This window comes from Girardinichthys multiradiatus, chromosome 4 (genome assembly GCF_021462225.1).
Source record: "Girardinichthys multiradiatus isolate DD_20200921_A chromosome 4, DD_fGirMul_XY1, whole genome shotgun sequence".
In the NCBI taxonomy this organism is placed as follows: Eukaryota; Metazoa; Chordata; class Actinopteri; order Cyprinodontiformes; family Goodeidae; genus Girardinichthys; species Girardinichthys multiradiatus.
Genome location: NC_061797.1, coordinates 47,992,188 through 48,013,281, shown reverse-complemented (window position 1 = coordinate 48,013,281; position 21,094 = coordinate 47,992,188). Strand labels below are relative to the sequence as shown.

Here is a 21,094-nt window from a genome sequence, read left to right as displayed (position 1 = left end):
AGCATTCAAAGCAACTTGGGTTTCCTGAACACCTCAGCAGAACCACAGGCTGATCTCCATGCCACGCCGCATTGATGCAGTAAATCATGCAAAAGGGGCTCAGACCAGGTTTCTGGGGTAAAATCATTTTAATTGTCTGATGTTATCTTATAATTATCTGTGAAACTGAATGTTGGGGTTTCATTACCTGTAAGCCAGAATGATCAAAACCAGCAGAAATAAAGAGTGAAATAAATAGATCTGAATGAGTTTCCCGTTGGGAACTAAATTACTGAAAAAAACTACCTTTTTAACCCTATTCTAATTTATTCAGATGCATCTGTTTATTAAAACTGGACCTGCTGATAAATTCACAAGCTTCTGTTCTGATCCATGTCGTGACGACGACACATTAAACCCAATAAATCTGATCCATCAGTCATCAGCAACACCTAAGGCTTTTATTTTGACAGTCTGATATAATCTCTGCGCTGTTGCTACATGTCATCATCCGCCCAGGATGTGAGGAGGGGTTGCCCTGGTAACCAGCCCCGACAACATCAAAACAACGTCAATCACGAAGGAGGGGCAGCGAGAAGTATGTGACACACACACAATGACACACACACACATATCGTGGGAAGTTCATAGAGCGACACCAGGGACCCGTCACACACTCACACACACACACACACACACAAGCAAGCGTTTGTGAGGCCAAGTTGTGGTTTCTAAAGAGCCATGACGGCCAACAGGAGGACACAACAACATTAGGACAGGTTGCCATAATAACTCAGTCCAGCTGTCTCCAAAAGCATTACCCTGCTGTTAGTGTCAGTGAAAACCCGTCCCAGTGCTATCAGAGCCCAATAATGTCATTAGATACAACACAGTTAAAAACCATCAATATTAAACCAGAAACAAACTACATCACAGAAACATTAAGAGGCATAAGCCATCATTTTTACAACTTCACAGCTGTGTTCAGGCTTCCAGCTCAGCATAGTTCTGTTCATTGTTCTGGTACTGAGAAATATGAGCGAAGCATGACAGACGCAGCAGAGAGGAAGAGTTGGAACATCAACTGAGACATGAATGTGTGACAATGTGAGTCCATCAGGCAAAGTTAATGTGTTGATACAGCACATTTAACATTGAAATAAGAAAAAAAGCTCAGAAAAACATTAGATAACGACAAACACGTTCTTTCATCAAAAGCTGCGGTTAACAGTCAGGTTTTTAGTCCTGATTCAAAGGAACCAACAGTTTCTAAAAATGTCAGGTTTCCAGACAATTTGTTCCAGATCTGAGGAGCATAGAAACTAAACGCTTCCTCATTTGGTTTAGTTCTGGTTCTGAGAACACAGAGTAAGCAGGTCTTTGAAGACCTGAGGGGTCCATGTTTCCTACCTGACCATTGTGGACCAAGACCATTCAGTGCTTTGACAAACATGGAGCCACAACTGTGAGTGACGACCTGGTTCAGATACGATCCATGTTCCTGGTGTTCTCAGTATTCTGGTAGCAGCATGTTGGATGAGCTGCAGCTGCTTGATTTATTTTTTCCAGAGACCAGTAGAGACATTTGATCTGACCTACTGGAAATAAAGGCAGGCAGCAGTTTCTCTGTTTCCTGTTTGGACAGGAAACCCTTTCTATTGGCAGTGTTTTTAATGGTTCTTTATCCGGTGAGGACGACGATGTCAGGAGAAATGTCTGAAAGACCTAACAAACCAGCACCCTGTCCAGAGACTGAAAAGCACCTGTAATTCACCACAGTGCACAATGACTTACTGTGACAGAAACATTAACTGAAAACATACAAATGCTGGCAGCATTCAAGTAGATGTCATTTCTGCACCTGTTCTCACCAGAGTTGTTCTTCTGATTCCCAAGAGCAGTGCAGTAGTACTCCCATTGCTCCCAATAACTGTGTTTCCAGAGTACTTTATATCAGCGAGTCATGTGGTGGTTGTGGAAATCTCACGTTTCTCCACATAACCATGTGAAGGTGAAGGTTTAACTGTCTTACAGTATTGCAAGGCAGTGGAACTAAGTCTGGAGTTGGTTTCCCACACAGTGACATGGCTCAGACACGGAGTGTGTGTGGGGAGAAATGTCACGTTTCACCAAGCTCAAACATGCTTCCTGCATACAGGATCTTTGGGGGAAGTGGGAATGCTCACTCCATCTTCTTCTGTCACTGGTAAGCAGCTAAACATTAATTTGCTGTGTTCCAGCTACGAAGGTATTTTTCATCAAACAAATCCTTTGCCTGTTTACAGCCATAGTCAGTGATAACATGCTTCAAAAACGGTGCAGTAAAATTTTGCGGAGATCAAGCTATTTCTCTTGGTGCTCCCAAACGTTGGAGAACATTACCCTTAAATATTAAACAGGCATAATCTCTTTGTGTTTTTAGGTTTCTTTTAGAAACACGTCTTCACAAGGTTCATTATTTAGAATCTGAAACAGAAGCCAAATGTGAACGTTGTTTATGGTGTCGTCTACCTCAGCCCATGGCTTCATAGGTTTTGGACCAGTTATTATCATGCAGTGTCTTCTGTAATTATGCTTTCAGCCCGGTCCGCTGATCTGTGGGTCTCCAGCTGGGTTAAACTTTGTTGCCTTTAGGTCCTTATTGGTCAGATGCCACCTTCTCCTCTAATGGAAACCTCCACACAGTTTAAGAGAATCTACATCTTTTCCTCATTGTGTAAATACACAATGATGGGGGGTAATTCATTTTCCACAAGTGGCAGTGTTTTTTCTAATGTGTTCTGTGCTCTCATGACCTCTGGGTGTTCTGGAGACGTTGGACACATGATGCCATTAGACACCAACAGCTGCTTCCTGCTTCAGCCACGCTCTCAGCTGTTGTTCTCCGTCACCTTGGAAGCAAAATAATGAAGTCACCACTCTGGCTTGTTTTGTTGCACGTGTTTATTTGTGGTGTGGTCCTGCCAGGTCATCCAGGCATCAATCTGAGCATCTTCATCTTCACCTTCACCATATGGACTGCTTTCTAATGCCTCCATTTTGTGGACCAACATTCAGACCTGTAAAGGACCACAGGTACCCCTCTGTCATGTAGGTTTTTGTTCAACACATCATGTTGGTAACTTGCTTTAATGTGACCCATGTTGACCCTTGTGCATAATTCAGGTGAGGTGTTTCCATCTGACCCAGTCATTTGAGCTGGTTCATTCATCTCTGGTGATGGTGATGTTTGCAGAACTGATGTTGAGGTCTGTTTTTCTTCTGCTGATCCACCAACACTGGACTGGTGCTGAGAATTGTCCAGGGATGTAGTCTTTGAAGGTCGCCTGTCACCAAGAAAGGGTCTAGATCAGTGCTGATTAGGTTGATTTCCTCACAGTACCTTGGACAGGACTCGTGTAATGCTCACGTCACCTAGTCTTCCTGGACATCATTGGACCTTAAGGTCCTCTAGATGAGCTTGTCTAGGACCTGATGTATTTTCAACTTAGAGAAATGCCATGTGAGCCATCTTATTCCTTTCCTGAAGTTTTAGCAATCCAAGAGTTGGTGAGGCTGGTAACTGAAGCGCTCGCTGGCATCTCGCAGGGCTTTCTGAATCATCACGCTTGTCCTGGTTGTCGGAGCATTCAAACCAGTAGGTACCAGTGTTCCACATTAAAGATGGAGGTATTCAGATGGATCCTAAGTCTCAGCGACAACAGGAACACATCAGCTGAGCCAGCTAACAGCAACAGTTGAATGAGATCAAGCTTTTACAGTGTTCCTCTGATTGATTCCATAATTAATTGGATCATTGCTTAGTAGTTAATACCCTAATTGATTGTTTCTGTGAATTTTTATTGTTTCATTTGGTTTTTTCTGCCATAAGGACACAGATCGGTATCAGCAACTTTAAAAACCAGAAACGTATTTAACTCCACTGGTGTTTTACTGTAGTTTGTCTGTCAGGAGCTGCAGGTCCTGCCTGACTGGATGTGGGCCGCTGTTGTCATGGCAACAGCCACACAAACAGTACCAGCTGCGGGACATCAGCTGTGACCAGGAGGTGACTGGCAGGAAGTTTTTGAGCTTCGATTTCCTGCTGAAAAGCAGGTGGTTACATCAGTGTTTCTGTCTCTCCACGTGTTTACATACACTCTGATTGTTTACAAACAGTTAATATGAAATTCTGTATCTTTGTTTCATTTTTGCTTCACGTCATCAGACCTAAACATCTCAAATCTTCTGGACATCTCTTCTGTAACGTCTTCATCATCAGCCTGAAAACCAATCTGCTGATGGTCACTAATTAAATCAGGAGATGAAAATCTAACTGGGTGATTATTGATGGTTTCAGCCTCACTTTGAGAAGAACGGGACCTCTGAGCTTCTGCACTGACACACAGAAACCTGACATCACCGTGTTTCCACAGCAAAGCTGCATTAGTTTTTATCTGCACTGTTTCAGAAACATGTTGTGACCTCACTAAGAGAGAGAGAGTGAGTGTGTGTGTGTGTGCAGTAATTTAGTGTCTCCTGGCTTCCTCCTGTTTGTGTTGGACGTGTCTCTGCAGTTGTTGGGTGAATGTTTGTTTCCAGAGGAACATATCTCAGTCTCTTCTGTCCGTTCTGCATGCTGCTGACCTCTGCTCATGTATAAAGACCCAAACCAAAGCCTGCAGTGCTTTGACCTCCGACCCGCAGCTCTGGGAACTTCATCCTCCTCCTCCTCTGCCTTTACGGCCCCTCCCCTGATGTGGGACAGGCAATCGTCATGGTGACAGGGTAAACAGATGATAACAAGCGCTTCAGAGCACCGCTGAGGACCAGAGGAGTGAAGAAGACAGAGGCAGACACAGGACAGACAGGTAGGACCCTGCAGGACGTAAAACATCTGGAGGGATAAGTGCATTCAGGTGGGGACTCAGCTGCAGAAGTTTTATTCACCAAACTTTATTTTTAATTTTGATGTTTTTACCTTGAATTGTTTTCTTAGTGGATCTACTGGGTTCTGGTTTCCAGTAACTGGTTCCCAGCTCATCTTTGCATTCACTTTCGGGTTTATTTTGATGCATTTTCCTTGTTTCCTGCAGAGAAAACTGGATTAAGAAGTGTGTGTGTGTGTGTGTATGTGTGTGTGTGCGGGGTGATGGGATGGGGGTACCATCACACACTGCAGCAGAGTAGCAGCTGTAAACTAAATGAAAACGTTTTTTGATTAGCTAAATCTGCAGATGAAATTCATCATTAGCCGAAAAGCCGCAAGTTTAAAATCATTAATGTACTGCAGCGGGTGTAAATGTTCTGAGGGCTGGTGTTCTACAGGGTTCTGGTCTCGATCCTGTGTTATTCTCCTTTAACTTGTGTTGGGATTTATGATTACTGATTGATTAATCTTGATCAATAATTATAATTAAAAATCATAATTTGACAAAATCAATTTCTTAACCAAAATCCTCATTTATGAATCGAGACCAGAGATGTTTCTGGTGTTGTAATTGTGGCTCAACGCCTTTGACAATTACAACCGTTAAATACTCCGTAATAATTAATAACTATTACCGGAGATGTCACTGTTTAATCGACCGTTTCTGCCGAAACGTGTGGAACTTTAACCTTATCTTGACTGACGAATCACTTTTGCACAAAATAAACACAGAACGCCTTCTGTTATCTACGTGAATATTTATTAAATCACCTACTCAACATGCAAAGTTCTACATAAAAGGGGTCAATTATCTAACTAAGCAAAATAAAGAAAACAGCAGTGGGTGTGTATTGAATCAACCAGCAGTTATGGCAAAAATGAGAATATGAAAAAGGGGTGTGGTGGTGAGTGGAGGGTGGGGCGCAGCTCCAACTGTAACTCAGTTATACTCAGTCATAAAACCTCCCCCAACTCCTGAGCAGACAAAGAGTTATAAAACTTTTGGCGGCAAGCGAGCAAGCAGTGAGGTAAAGAAAATGGGGAATTTCACCATGAGGTTATTTTAACAGTCCAGTCTCACAGCGCACCTGCGCTGACTCTCAGGTGTTCAATAACCCTGCAAAACACACACAAAGCTGAGTAGCACAGCGGCTTCCAGATGTCAACACAGCACATCAAAGTTTCAATAACAAGGTTACATGCACATATCATTCAGAACACATTAGATTCTAACTGCACTAAAAATCTCCTCTACCCTGCCCGGCTATTCCTAATAAAGAAATAAAAAGATTAAAATAAAGGATGGGTTTTACTTGGTGAAGTTTCCTTCTAGGGTAACGAGTGAGAGGGAAAAAAGGGGGGTGAAGCGTTGCTGCGCGTCCGCAGTTAAACTCCAAGAAAGCGGTCAGTCTTCGTCCTTTGGTCTCCTTGGCGAAAAGGGAAAAACCTGATCTGACCATCAGCAGTCGACTAGGGATGAAACACGATGGCGATTCGTCTCCTCGAAACTCCGTGTTTTTAGTTACGTGTTAAACTCACGTCTTCGATCGGCAAAGTGAAATCTCTGGCCTTCCTAGTCCAGAAACCTCAGTTATGAATTGTTCGTTGGCCAACGAGAGAGAATAAATGAAATCCACTCGGGACTCTTCTCCAGGTGATGCTTCAGATGTTGGGGATCGGGTCACGATCTCCAGCTGAAGGCGGGGTGTTCAAAATGGGTGCCTCCATATATAGCGCCCTGTGAGGTCAGACTTGGGGCGTCCCGTCACATCAGCCGCAATGCTCGACGGGACATGCAGGAGCGGGCCGCCCCGGATACAAAATGGCCGATGCCATTGGAGAGGCACAGTGACGTCCAACAGCGTGCAGATAGTCCAACACTCAGCAAACAAGCGGTCCAACACTTGCTTCCTTTGGGGAATGCCATCAGTAAATATGTTTTGTGAGAAACTTGTGAAACCTAGAAGATCACTGATGTAAACTAAGTTTATTGATATTTAAGATTCAATAACCAACCATATAACTACTTTCCAGCTTTACCTTAGTGGCCTTAATTACCAAGACGTTTTCTGATTCATATATAAGGTTAGTCTCTAGAACTGCAGATGTCAGAAATCATGGGTCGCTCGTTCTAAGATGGTGCATCTGATAACCTTTATGCAATTTAAGATGGGGGTCCATATACTTCTATTAAAGTGCTCCAGTTGGTCCAGGATGCAGCAGAGAGAGGTTCTGATCCAGCCAGCAGCTCTCAGGGAGCTTTCTTCATTTGTACGTGATGGTTTTTGTTATTTAGAGCTGGCAGAGAGATCTGATGAAGGTAAAATGAGCTTTATCTATTCTGATACTTAAATCATATTTGCAAAGAATCATTTGATGAAATTATTTATTTTCTTTCTTCACCAAGTCCTCCGCTGTTCTAAAAGCTTTATGGAAAAATAAAGTTTTAAGCCTAGCCTTAAAAGTAGACAGGGTGTCTGCCTCACGGACTAAAACTGGGAGCTGGTTCCACAGGAGAGGAGCCTGATAACTAAAGGATCTGCCTCCCATTCTACTTCTAGAGACTCTAGGAACCACCAGTAAACCTGCAGTCTGAGAACAAAGTGCTCTGTTAGGAACATATGGACCAATCAGATCTCTGATGTATGATGGAGCTAGATCATTAAGGGCTTTATATGTGAGGAGGAGAATTTTAAATTCTATTCTGGATTTAACAGGGAGCCAATGAAGGGAAGGGAAAATAGGAGAAATGTGATATGAGAGAGCCTGTGAGGACCTGAAGCATCTTTCTGTGTGTGAGCATCATCCCCTGCTTCTCCAGAAAGTTGAGTGTATTCACTGATCTCTGCATGTCTACATTTAACATCATTAAAGTCCAGAATTCAAACCGGGATCCAAACCCTAGCGCTGTCTGATGACCTTTAACTCTGTCCACTTTGGCCCACATCAGCAGTCATTGGCTGAGCTCCTCAGAGTGTTTAAACGTCACATGCAGGTGAGCATGAGTTAAATGTTCTCCTTCTGCAAAAGTAGCACAACCAGTAACAGGACCCAAAACAGCACTGTTACCGTGACGACCACAGTTAGGGATTGCATTGCCATGTGCTTGAGAAAGCACAGCGAGGTCACGCCTCTCTCAAACACACACACACACACACACACACACATACTTCTCTGCAGCAGCAAAACAACACAGAAGTTGCAGAGGTAATGATGGTGGAGCTTCAAACTGTCACTAAAGGACAACTTGTCCTTCCTTTGTTAAAAACATTAAAATGTTATGAAGTGAACATTAAGCTAAATAACAGGTTGAAGTTGAATTGTAAAAATGATCCAAACGAGCCATAAGCTGGTACCACTGCACTTAGGAACTGGTTTGTTGATGGATACTGTGAAGAACTGTGAAGCTTCTGCAAGAGATCTAAAATCAGTAAAGTCATAAGCAGGTGAGTCACCTGTTTTGATCCAATCAGTAATCCAATCAGGTGCTCATTTGGATTAACTCTGTCCAAGATGCACCAATTAAATCCACGAAGGTCCCAATATGTGTTCCCACTACAGCTGCATAATACCAGTGGAATGTAGCACATTCCTAAAAGCTGTGCTTTCTGAGATCAACCATGGTAGGAGTTCATTTGATTGCATTTTACCAGCCTGTTGCAGCACTGATATCAAACACACCAATGCAGCATTCTCAATTTTATATTTAACAGTTGGAATCCATGTGTACATTTTTCATGGTACCAGAAGTTTGTTATTTTTAACCAATCAGAGATGAACTCACTGGAGTGCTTTAGATCCTGCTGCAGAACCCAAGTGTTCTTCTAAGTCGTTGATGAGCTCTTGGAGTAATTTTGGTAGGTCATCCACTCCTGAGAAGGTTCTCCAGTGTTCCGTGTTTTCTCCATGTGTGGGTAATGGTTCTCACTGTGGTTCTCTAGAGTCCCAACACGTTTGAAATAGCTTGGTAGCCCTTTCCAGATTGATGGATTTCTTCAATTTCTGCTGTTTTGGTTTTGAGTTCTTCAGCCTACTTCATGTTGTCAGACAGGTTCCAGTTCAGTAATTTCATGATAACTGAGGTCTAGAATTAAACGGTAGCTGGTGAAATTGCAAAAAGTGGTTAATCTCAGTTAGTTCATGATTTAAGACAAAGAATACAACAGGTTTTGTTTTCACTTTGTCTCTGGAAGCTTCTTCCTGGTTTATCCTGAGGGTGATTTCACTGAACAATGATCTGCTTCTCCTCTGTTGACATTTAGCAGATATTGTCTCATAATGGCAGAAAGTTCAGACATGGAGCAGCTCCTCACGGCGTTCAGAAAGTTTTCTGTTTACGGAGACTCGAAGTCAACCGGAAAGGAGCTGAACGGGAAGACCTGGGCAAAACTCTGCAAAGACTGCAAGATTATCGATGGCAAGAACGTCACCAGTACTGATGTGGACATTGTCTTCTCTAAAGTGAAGTGAGTGTGTCTTGCATCAGCCCTTCTATAGTAGCTAAGTTCCTTGTAACTGTAATGAGAACATTTAGGTCCAAAAGCAAATTTGGCTCAAGTCTGGTCAAATTCTGTTTCAATGTCTGGATTTCATTCCAAAATTCATATCAACAGAATTCAGATGGACATTTTAATAGTTTGATGAGGCACGTTGGCACAGTTGGTAGCACTGTTGCCTTGCAGCAAGAAGGTCCTGGGTCCAATACTCGGCCCGGGGTCTTTCTGTATGGAGTTTGCATGTTCTCCCGTGGCATGCATGGGTTCTCTCTGGGTACTCCAGCTACCTCCCACAGTCTAAAAACATGACTGTTAGGTTAACTGGTCTCTCTAAATTGCCCTTAGGTGGGAATGAGTGTGGGATGGATGGATGGATGGATGGATGGATGGATGGATGGATGGATGGATGGATGGATGGATTTAATTTCTAATATGGAGGTACTCTCCCAGGTGGAGTTCAAACGGTTCAATATTCAGACAGCTCTCAAAGGAAGGTTCTTGGAAGAAAGACTCTGTTTTGTTTTTGAACTTGATTTTTTTCAGACAGAGGACAGCCCGGGTTATCACCTATGAGGAGTTTCAGCGAGCGCTTGAAGAACTAGCTCCAAAGAGGTTTAAAGGTCAAAGTAAAGAGGAGGCACTGCAGTCCATCCACAAGCTGGTGGAGGGTCGAGAACCCACCAATGTTGGAGTGACGGTGAGATTTAATTCGTGGCAGTCTAGGTCTATAAGATGTTTTGAGGATCTCCAGTTTGAACCTGAATGTATGAGGAAATTATTGACATGGTTAAAAACAAAGTTTATCACAGAAAGACATTTCTCTCTGCAGAGCAGAGCATCATGAAACAAGCTTTAGCTGGAGAGATGTGATATCTAATCCCTCAGATGGTTTTAGGAGTGATAGCTGGATGGAGTTGGTGATGGATGGACAGATTGGGGCCTCATTCTCTGTAATGTGGTCCACCTTAAATTTTAATCTCCATGAACTGATTGATTGTAATATTTACTGTGGTGTCAATGGCTGCAATTTTACGCTGTCAGGGATACTAAAATATTCACCAGTTATTAACTGTTTGATCATATCGTTTAGAATTTGTCTTCTTCCCTGTATGTGTCTTTGATCCCTTACTTTCTGTCCTCTTTGTGTCCTTCAGAAAGTGGCGAAGGCCCCGACGGTGGACCGTCTGACTGACACGTCCCGTTACACCGGATCCCACAAGGAACGCTTTGATGAAAGCGGCCGGGGAAAAGGTCGCGAAGGCCGAGAAGAGATCGTGGAGAAAACGGGCTACGTGAACGCCTACAAGAACGCCGGTACATATGACACCAAAGCGAAGACTGAGAAGTAAGGGGACATCCCCTGCTGGAAGCTCAGAGGAAGTGCAGTTCTCCTGCATTGGCACTTCGATTGGACCAAAGCCTGAACTGTGATCATGTGTGTGTTTCAGTTTATGAGCTGCACTCAGATCAGATTCTCTGTAAACACATGAATAAAGAGCAGCGCCCCCCTATGGCTGGAGCAGTTATCACATAAGTGGACTTTTTCATTTGAAAGTATCTTGTCAGAAAAAGCTTGAAAGTTTCTTAAATCTGCCCAAAGTCGTTGTTTTTTGTGTTTTCTTCAACCATTTTCTGCCATGTAAAGCATTTTGTATGGCACCACCTGCTGATGGAAACAAGTATTTTGGACAAAGTACAATCAAAAATATATTTAGTGCTTCAAGGTTATTGTTTAAAAATGATTCCAGATGTTGTGGGTGTCTTTAGCTTCTTCCTGTAATAAAGCTGCCTAATCACTCTAAGTTTGTCAAATTAAAGTCAAATTAGTTGTTAACCTTAGAATAGAAGTTATTTGTGGCTGCAGCCTGGAGGCAGGTGATTTTGTTGCATCTGATTATTAAGGATTTTATCATATTTGATTGCCATAAAACCTGTGAAAGCACAAATAGAAGTAAGTCACCAAAGAAATTTCGATTATTTTAAAGTTATAATGAGTCACAATGAAAGCCTTTGAAGGCAGGTCCTTAAATTATGTATAACTGTAGTTGATTATAACAGAACTCTAACAGGGATATAATGAATGCATCCAGATGTTTAATACAGCTACAGAAAATCATCACTATTCAACATCAATAAAAAATCCAAATGAGTGACTGTCAGAGTTTAACTGAAGAACAGTTTGGGAAATGAAGCATCTTTTCATTCCGCTGAACCTGGTCTTTAGTGGTCTGGATCTCCTAGCAGAGGCTAGCATCTTCTTTCTTTGTGCTAAGCGTTCAGGACATTGAATGATGTCATGATCTTTAGATTTGACAAGACTAGTAAATGTATGGGAGGAATCAGGCACTTTGATCAGGAAGCCCTCAAAAAGGTTTATCAGCTGTTAAACAGTCTGACCATCCAGTCTTCAGCTCTGGATTAAAAAAGGCCACGCTGCTGTTGCTCTCCAGCTTTTTCCTCTGCGTTTGAAATGTTTTGTTACATTTTCTGAATTTCTACTGGGTTCTCGCCACTCCTGTGGTTTTGCTTCTTGTACGTCCAACTCAAATCTATCTGAGGAAACAGAGAGTATTTGGACTGCTTGTTTTATCAGCTGTGGCGTACCAGCTGACCACCACTGCTATCCTTGCTGCTGCCAGCTGTTAGCTAATCGATCCATCATCAACCATGTGGCCAACAATCTGGCTTTGTGGTTTGCCCTGTGGTTGAAAACCAACTGTCTTTGGTCAGTGAGGGAAGAATATGACTATATATACCAAGTTTAATATTTTTCAGTCCAGCTCTATTGTCTGTATTTGCATAGTGACTCAGCTGAGGAAAGCCCTGAGGAAGAGGAGGGTGTGGAGATGAGGCTATTTTCACTCAATAAAACTGGTAGAAATCTATTTTTTAATCAAGAGATTAAATTTTTTTTTTCATATAGAAGTACTAAAAAGAGTAAAACATAAGTTGAGTGTGTTTGGACCACCTATTTGCATGTCAAGACCTTGATGGTTTTCTATTACTCTACTACACCTCCTGGTAAATTATAGAGATCGTTTCTACTGTTGGGACCCACAGCCATGGATTTCAACATTAAACTCCGGTACGGAATTTTCTGGAACTTTTCAAAATAAAGTGCATTAACCTTCTTCCGGCACAGCCAGGAAACGGGATAACTGGTGACTTCCTGTGACGCCACTGTCCAAATAAAAGCACAGTTGTTGCTACATCCGCCCTCTTTCCACACGGCCTCTAGTGGGACCGGTCAGGGGAGTGTCATAAGATCACGTGATCATATGCACCAGTTAAGTATGAGTGAAGCACTGTTTGTGTACCCGGTGATTTCATTCATAAAGAGGGGAAATTAAGGTCTAAGCATTGCTGACTTTCTCTCCGAGGCCTGCTGAAACTGTGTCGCAGAGAAATCCCCAGTAGAGAAACTGTTTCTACAAGCCGAGTCTGAAGGAAGGACAATGGCCCGCATCACCATGGTTACGGTAACCACCAGCTGGTTTACAGACTGAACGAGCCGTCTTTCAAGCCACAGCTCTGGAGGTCAGGTTAGCTGAAAGCTAACCGCTTGTTGACTGTTGACGTTTCTTCAAACTTTGCCTTTGGACAACGTTCCCTCAGCACAGTTCATGAGGTCAGGTTTGGGCAGAAAAATAATAGATTTAAATTTAAATTATCTGAACGTTTTCATTTATGAAGTTTGGTTTTGTTTGTGTGAAACTCGGCTACCTTAGTGTTAGCAGGCTATCTGCAGCACACGTGCCCTGCTTGTGTTCTGTGTTTGTGTGTTTTTAAAGTTAAGACAAGCTTTATTTAAAGGGTGATTTTTAAACAGAACATTGATCATAACGCGCCGTCCGCGCTTATGCATTTTAACCCTTTTATTAACCCTGGTATTTTAAAGGTATGTGTTGATTCTGGTGCTAAGCTATTAGCTTCTTTGTTAGCTTAACTGCTAACCGGTGAGAACACGTGCTGCTACTAAAGAGTATTTAACAGAAAGGTTGTTAGTTTTCAAGCTAGTGAATAATAGTCCCTGAACATCAGTTACTAGATTTGATAACTAAGTAAACACCATTAAGCCCCATTTCTCCAGAAAGATTTAGCTCTTTTCCAAAATATTCCCTTAATAATATTTCTTTAAATATTATTTTAATAAATAAAGGCAGCTAATGAGACACCAATGAGAATTAGTCATCCAGAAGGTTGGTTTTATTCAGCAAATCATTATTTAAAACATTTTATTAAAATATTTTATCTGATCTTGCATTGTGAATGGTTGTCTAAATGTTGCTGATTATTTCCTAAATTAGTTCCAAGACAAATTTAACTTCATTTCCAGATTCTTCAAGATAATCCTTGGTTCTCAAACATAAACATTGTATGGTAATGTTGCATCACTCTTTTGGTCATAATTTCCAATCATCTTTAATCAACTTGTTTATATTGTGCATAACCCATTAGTCTTTATTCTTTAATTCTGCTTGGTAGTTTAGTTGAATTGTTTTAGCAAAGTAAAGAGTTTGTTGATTGAAATATGTTTGACTTTGAGTTGACTTATGTTTGTTAATAAATTCTTGTATTTTAAGAAATTGTGTGAATTTATTCTGTGTGTTTACAGGTATTCACAGGACAGACCCAAATATAATTTGATAAAATATTAATATTAAATAATCTCAGATTAATAACCACAACACTACTAAAAACAGAGATTCATGGCCAGCTGTTATTTTGAACCCAGCCTTAACAACATCACATTTTTGTGATGGAATGTCAAAGATTAATATTCATATCCATTTCTTAGTAAAATGGCAAGGTTTGCTGGCTTATTTAGTTGGGTTAAGACTGTTGGTTCTTGTTTTTTAAACCAAAACTGTTTGGATCAGTCATGTGATCGGGGTTGGTCAGTAAGTCTTGAACCTGCTGTTTAAAGTCCAAGAAGACTCCGCCTCACCACCAGTATCTGTACAACAGAATAAAATCAACACTCATAAAAATCCACCTTCCGATTTCCTTCAGGATTGATGTAAAATAATATGGACCCTAAAAACCTCAGGTACGTTTTATCTTCAACATTGTTCCAATAAAATCAAATTTTTATCGAGGGGTTGCTTTATTTGACAGAATCCTTCAGCATATTATTGTAATTATTATTATTAATATAGGATGTTACAGAACTCATTCAGGTCAGTATAGTTTCTCACGAGTGCAACAGATTCTTTGCACTGATCTAGCCTATTAAATGATTCCATATTGAAAGCTTCTCATAGTTGTATTCAAGGAAATTCTGGTGTGCATTTATTTAAGAAGAAGGAGACACTTTGCACTAACAGAAATCAGTTTGCTTCCAAACTTCGGTAAATAACACCAACTTCCTCTTGTTTACTTTCTATTGCTGTGGGAATGTGAGAGCAAATCAGGCAAGGTTCCAGGTTTTAATCCACTAAAATCCCTTTTTTTTGGGGAAAATGACTCCCATTTGTTTTATGTGATAGAAGTCCATATGTTCTTGTGTTAGATGCTGCAATGAAGAAACGAGGTTTCTTCTTTCTGCAGATAAAGACTGAAAGGCTGTGTCTTGGGTCTCACTTTCATGTTCTTTGTGTTTTAGAGTTTTATTTTCACATCATCTTTTTGTAGTTACTGCTGCAGAATAAATACACCAAATCATAAATTACTCTTCAAAATATAAAATAAAAATGTATGACAAAAAGAAGCCATTTTAATTTAATTGGTTAAGGTCAGAACATTTAATTAGAGATAAAACTCACATTTTAATTGACAGAAATGACAGAATCCAGCCTACAAGCCATGAATACAGTCCTGAGGTGACCCATCACTAACGTTTCTCTGTAAGATGCAATAAATAAAAACTTTGTATGCACATACACTGAGATGTGTGTTGTCTTATCTTAAAATGAATGTCCTAAACCTTCCCATATAGTCATGGTTTTTCTCTTAACTGGTTAGAAAATCTGCACTTTTCTTCCTGTAAAAATCACTTTTTTAACGTCTAATTCTATTTAAATATGTCAGGATGCAGCAGCAGAGACCAACCTGCTCTGACCTCACCTGTATGTCCATGCAGAGTGAGAGCTCCATCGAACGCCGTATTGACTTTAAAGATGCACAGCAATTTGATGAATGGTATCCATTCATTTATTTATTGTCTTTTCTTTAACTGAGGTCTTGTTGCAGAGGTAATGGATTCAGGAAGACACTTCTGAGCCCCTCTTTGGGGATTCTTATGTGGTCCCAGGCCAGAAGGGATGTACAGGTCCTTCTCAAAATATTAGCATATTGTGATAAAGTTCATTATTTTCCATAATGTCATGATGAAAATGTAACATTCATATATTTTAGATTCATTGCACACTAACTGAAATATTTCAGGTCTTTTATTGTCTTAATACGGATGATTTTGGCATACAGCTCATGAAAACCCAAAATTCCTATCTCACAAAATTAGCATATTTCATCCGACCAATAAAAGAAAAGTGTTTTTAATACAAAAAACGTCAACCTTCAAATAATCATGTACAGTTATCCACTCAATACTTGGTCGGGAATCCTTTTGCAGAAATGACTGCTTCAATGCGGCGTGGCATGGAGGCAATCAGCCTGTGGCACTGCTGAGGTCTTATGGAGGCCCAGGATGCTTCGATAGCGGCCTTTAGCTCATCCAGAGTGTTGGGTCTTGAGTCTCTCAACGTTCTCTTCACAATATCCCACAGATTCTCTATGGGGTTCAGGTCAGGAGAGTTGGCAGGCCAATTGAGCACAGTGATACCATGGTCAGTAAACCATTTACCAGTGGTTTTGGCACTGTGAGCAGGTGCCAGGTGGTGCTGAAAAATGAAATCTTCATCTCCATAAAGCTTTTCAGCAGATGGAAGCATGAAGTGCTCCAAAATCTCCTGATAGCTAGCTGCATTGACCCTGCCCTTGATAAAACACAGTGGACCAACACCAGCAGCTGACACGGCACCCCACACCATCACTGACTGTGGGTATTTGACACTGGACTTCTGGCATTTTGGCATTTCCTTCTCCACAATCTTCCTCAGGGTCCGGTCACCTCTTCTCGTTGTGCAGCGTTTTCTGACACACTTTTTCCTTCCCACAGACTTCCCACTGAGGTGCCTTGATACAGCACTCTGGGAACAGCCTATTCGTTCAGAAATGTCTTTCTGTGTCTTACCCTCTTGCTTGAGGGTGTCAATAGTGGCCTTCTGGACAGCAGTCAGGTCGGCAGTCTTACCCATGATTGGGGTTTTGAGTGATGAACCAGGCTGGGAGTTTTAAAGGCCTCAGGAATCTTTTGCAGGTGTTTAGAGTTAACTCGTTGATTCAGATGATTAGGTTCATAGCTCGTTTAGAGACCCTTTTAATGATAAGCTAATTTTGTGAGATAGGAATTTTGGGTTTTCATGAGCTGTATGCCAAAATCATCCGTATTAAGACAATAAAAGACCTGAAATATTTCAGTTAGTGTGCAATGAATCTAAAATATATGACTGTTAAATTTTCATCATGACATTATGGAAAATAATGAACTTTATCACAATATGCTAATATTTTGAGAAGGACCTGTATAGTCCCTCAACGAGTTAACAAAATTTGGGGTGTGAATAACAAAAGTGAGCTGTGAAAGGGAGGTCATGTTACAACTGAGTTCAGCACAATTGTAACCAGTCAGAAAACACAGCCTTAAATTTTGCCTCATCTCTGTTTATGATGTTTGCAAATGTTAACATTGTTCACATTACGTCCAACCTTAGTTATTCTCCTCAAAGGACAGAAGTCCACATGGAAGTGGTGTTTTATAGCTTTTATTTCAGCTGAGGAGAGCTTAGCCCTAGGAGCAAAGGCTAGATCCATAAAACCCCCTTGGCAACAGTGATGCTTGAAAAGAATGGATGAAATATGCTTTAGTTAATCCATCCTTGTTTTTGTCTTTTGGTCAGTTATAGCATCACAAGTTAAGGTTCTAAGCTATTGTTCTTGTACTTTGGTGTTCTGCACAGAGATCATCAGGAGAGCTCAGAGGGGCTGGATGAACAGTCTGACGTTGACTCCATATTTCTGGTTTGTATACGTTCAGCAGTCACTGCCCACCTTTAGCTACAGGTCCTTCTCAAAATATTAGCATATTGTGATAAAGTTCATTATTTTCCATAATGTCATGATGAAAATTTAACATTCATATATTTTAGATTCATTGCACACTAACTGAAATATTTCAGGTCTTTTATTGTCTTAATACGGATGATTTTGGCATACAGCTCATGAAAACCAAAAATTCCTATCTCACAAAATTAGCATATCATTAAAAGGGTCTCTAAACGAGCTATGAACCTAATCATCTGAATCAACGAGTTAACTCTAAACACCTGCAAAAGATTCCTGAGGCCTTTAAAACTCCCAGCCTGGTTCATCACTCAAAACCCCAATCGTGGGTAAGACTGCCGACCTGACTGCTGTCCAGAAGGCCACTATTGACACCCTCAAGCAAGAACCAGAAACAGCGGCAGAAGCGCCTGACCTGGGCTACAGAGAAGCAGCACTGGACTGTTGCTCAGTGGTCCAAAGTACTTTTTTCGGATGAAAGCAAATTCTGCATGTCATTCGGAAATCAAGGTGCCAGAGTCTGGAGGAAGACTGGGGAGAAGGAAATACCAAAATGCCAGAAGTCCAGTGTCAAGTACCCACAGTCAGTGATGGTCTGGGGTGCCGTGTCAGCTGCTGGTGTTGGTCCACTGTGTTTTATCAAGGGCAGGGTCAATGCAGCTAGCTATCAGGAGATTTTGGAGCACTTCATGCTTCCATCTGCTGAAAAGCTTTATGGAGATGAAGATTTCATTTTTCAGCACGACCTGGCACCTGCTCACAGTGCCAAAACCACTGGTAAATGGTTTACTGACCATGATATCACTGTGCTCAATTGGCCTGCCAACTCTCCTGACCTGAACCCCATAGAGAATCTGTGGGATATTGTGAAGAGAACGTTGAGAGACTCAAGACCCAACACTCTGGATGAGCTAAAGGCCGCTATCGAAGCATCCTGGGCCTCCATAAGACCTCAGCAGTGCCACAGGCTGATTGCCTCCATGCCACGCCGCATTGAAGCAGTCATTTCTGCAAAAGGATTCCCGACCAAGTATTGAGTGCATAACTGTACATGATTATTTGAAGTTGACGTTTTTTGTATTAAAAACACTGTTCTTTTATTGGTCGGATGAAATATGCTAATTTTGTGAGATAGGAATTTTGGGTTTTCATGAGCTGTATGCCAAAATCATCCGTATTAAGACAATAAAAGACCTGAAATATTTCAATTAGTGTGCAATGAATCTAAAATATTTGACTGTTAAATTTTCATCATGACATTATGGAAAATAATGAACTTTATCACAATATGCTAATATTTTGAGAAGGACCTGTATATCACCCATCACTTCAGTTGGTCCAGAATGCTACAGAGAGAGGTTCTGATCCAGCCAGCAGCTCTCAGGGAGCTTTCTTCATTTGTGCCTAGCCTTAAAAGTAGACAGGGTGTCTGCCTCACGGACTAAAACTGGGAGCTGGTTCCACAGGAGAGGAGCCTGATAACTAAAGGATCTGCCTCCCATTCTACTTCTAGAGACTCTAGGAACCACCAGTAAACCTGCAGTCTGAGAACAAAGTTCTCTGTTAGGAACATATGGACCAATCAGATCTCTGATGTATGATGGAGCTAGATCATTAAGGGCTTTATATGTGAGGAGGAGAATTTTAAATTCTATTCTGGATTTAACAGGGAGCCAATGAAGGGAAGCTAAAATAGGAGAAATATGATCTCTCTTTTTAATTTTTATCAGAACTCTTGCTGCAGCATTTTGAATCAGCTGAAGGTTTAAACTTGACATCCTTAAATGATGGGACATGTTCCTCCATCCCACAACATTTGTGGATAAGGGGGACTCTGCAAACGTATCATCAGGAACGAGAGACACTTTCAGCCCTGATGCAGCATCAGTGTGGTGAGGTGAAGCAGGATTGTTGCTGCTTCTGGTTCTGGACACCAGTCAGATGTGTTTTTACCCTTTAACCTCCAACTGTGACCATCTTGATTTAAAATTTACATTTTACTTTCTTTTTAAAGTTAATTTGAATCTCTCAGCCACCAGCTGTGCTGAATCCAGAAATGTCTGTAGCTGATTTATAATCTATTTATCAGATCTGATCATCTCACAAATTCTGTAAAAAAAATTAGAAAACAAAAAACAAACCAAGCAATAAAACCTTCTGAGCAAATCACAGTAGTCCCTCTTGTTGTCATCATCAACCAATCACAGCTCCCAGGTGGGGTCACATGGTTGTTAGACCATGCTGGGTTTGATCTTCTCTGATGACAGTCAGGAGGTACAGAGTTCAAGTTATGGATGTAGTTGTCTTCATCGTCTGGAATGTGACACCTTCATACCAACCAGAACAGAGAGCCTGTGAGGAGCTGAAGCATCTTTCTGTGTGTAAGCATTGTTATGGACATTTTTAGTTCCTTGCTTGATTTGCTCCTTGATTCTCTACAGGAACTGACAAAAGTATTAGAACCCCTCAGTGTTGTTCCATTCTTCTCTTATTTAGTCTTAGAGTAATGGTTTCTCAGCCTTCTTCTTGCAGCTGTGTGAGATAATATGTACGCCACACTGTTAAGATTATGTCTGGGACCTTGTCTCTCTGGGTCTCATGAGAGAGAATTTAAGTACACCCTTTCATCAAACTTTTTGACAGGTGGGTGGGACTTCCGGTGAGGGCGGGATTTCCGGTGGGGGCCATATGGGCGCCATGTGGGCAGGAGGTCACGTGGTCAAGCAGGTGGTGTGTCCAAGGGGGCGTAACAGTGGATGCTGATTGGTTGTCGTCATTAGGGGCGATACCTTAAATGAGTCAATTAAAACACAGGGGTGTGTTTGTTATAAATAGAACAAGACAAATATGGTATTATCGGAAACTGTTTGGCATCAGCACCAATTAAAAATAGAGGGGGTGTGTTTGTAAGCATCGTTAAACCTTGAATAACCCAATGAAAACAATAGGGCGTGCCTTAGTGTTTACTTTAAATACAGAGATAAAACTCTGCACTTTACATGCAGCATTCGTTGGAAAAAAAAGAACACCCGTTCAACAATGGCTAGAGTTAAGAGAGTTTATCGTCAAGCGGAGGAGAAACGCAACGCGTGCCAAGATGATGATGATGAACAAGCAACTGCATCATATACTTCCTCAACGGAGATACCTATCGGAATTCCCGTCGTGACATACTCTACCGATGATGAGGATCCAAAATCAACTTCAACAACCATGGTTGAAAATCAGACCTCGGTTCGGCCAAGAGGTATGTCAGTTCTGTGCGAAAACCCAGTGACCGTCTACCAGTATTCATCCCGTGAATTGAATGCTCCTAAGAAATCAACATACTACATCTGCAGGGTACAAAGACCCCTGTTCAAGACTCTGCAGGAAGAATGGTCTTTGTAGCCATATGGCCTGGTTGGCAGCTGGGGTTATATTTTCATGTATGAAATAGGAGAGCTTTGCCTGTATCAATTGGATCAAGATGAGGTATTTAATGGATCACTGGCTCTGTGTACACTCACCCACAGCGACTGGGCTGTGTTAAAGCTTGCAATCCCGCACCTTAATGATAGCCCTGAAACAGTCTCAAGGCAGGAGA

At 41.4% G+C, this 21,094-nt stretch overlaps 1 protein-coding gene across 2 annotated transcripts; it reads left to right on the top strand.

Annotated features, from left to right (window-relative positions):
• The first annotated feature begins 4,853 nt into the window (after positions 1 to 4,853).
• On the top strand, positions 4,854 to 11,186 carry LOC124866644 (tubulin polymerization-promoting protein family member 3-like). 2 transcript variants are annotated; one of them, XM_047362523.1, is made up of 4 exons: positions 4,854 to 4,877; positions 9,154 to 9,354; positions 9,928 to 10,081; positions 10,539 to 11,186. In XM_047362523.1, the coding sequence occupies exons 2-4, from the start codon at positions 9,167 to 9,169 to the stop codon at positions 10,731 to 10,733; spliced, it is 537 nt and encodes a 178-aa protein (XP_047218479.1). In that variant the 5' UTR covers positions 4,854 to 4,877; positions 9,154 to 9,166; the 3' UTR covers positions 10,734 to 11,186. The 2 variants fall into 2 exon arrangements, with proteins under 2 accessions (XP_047218479.1, XP_047218480.1); XM_047362524.1 differs by lacking the exon at positions 4,854 to 4,877 and having other exon boundaries at positions 9,151 to 9,354.
• The last annotated feature ends 9,908 nt before the right edge of the window (positions 11,187 to 21,094 follow it).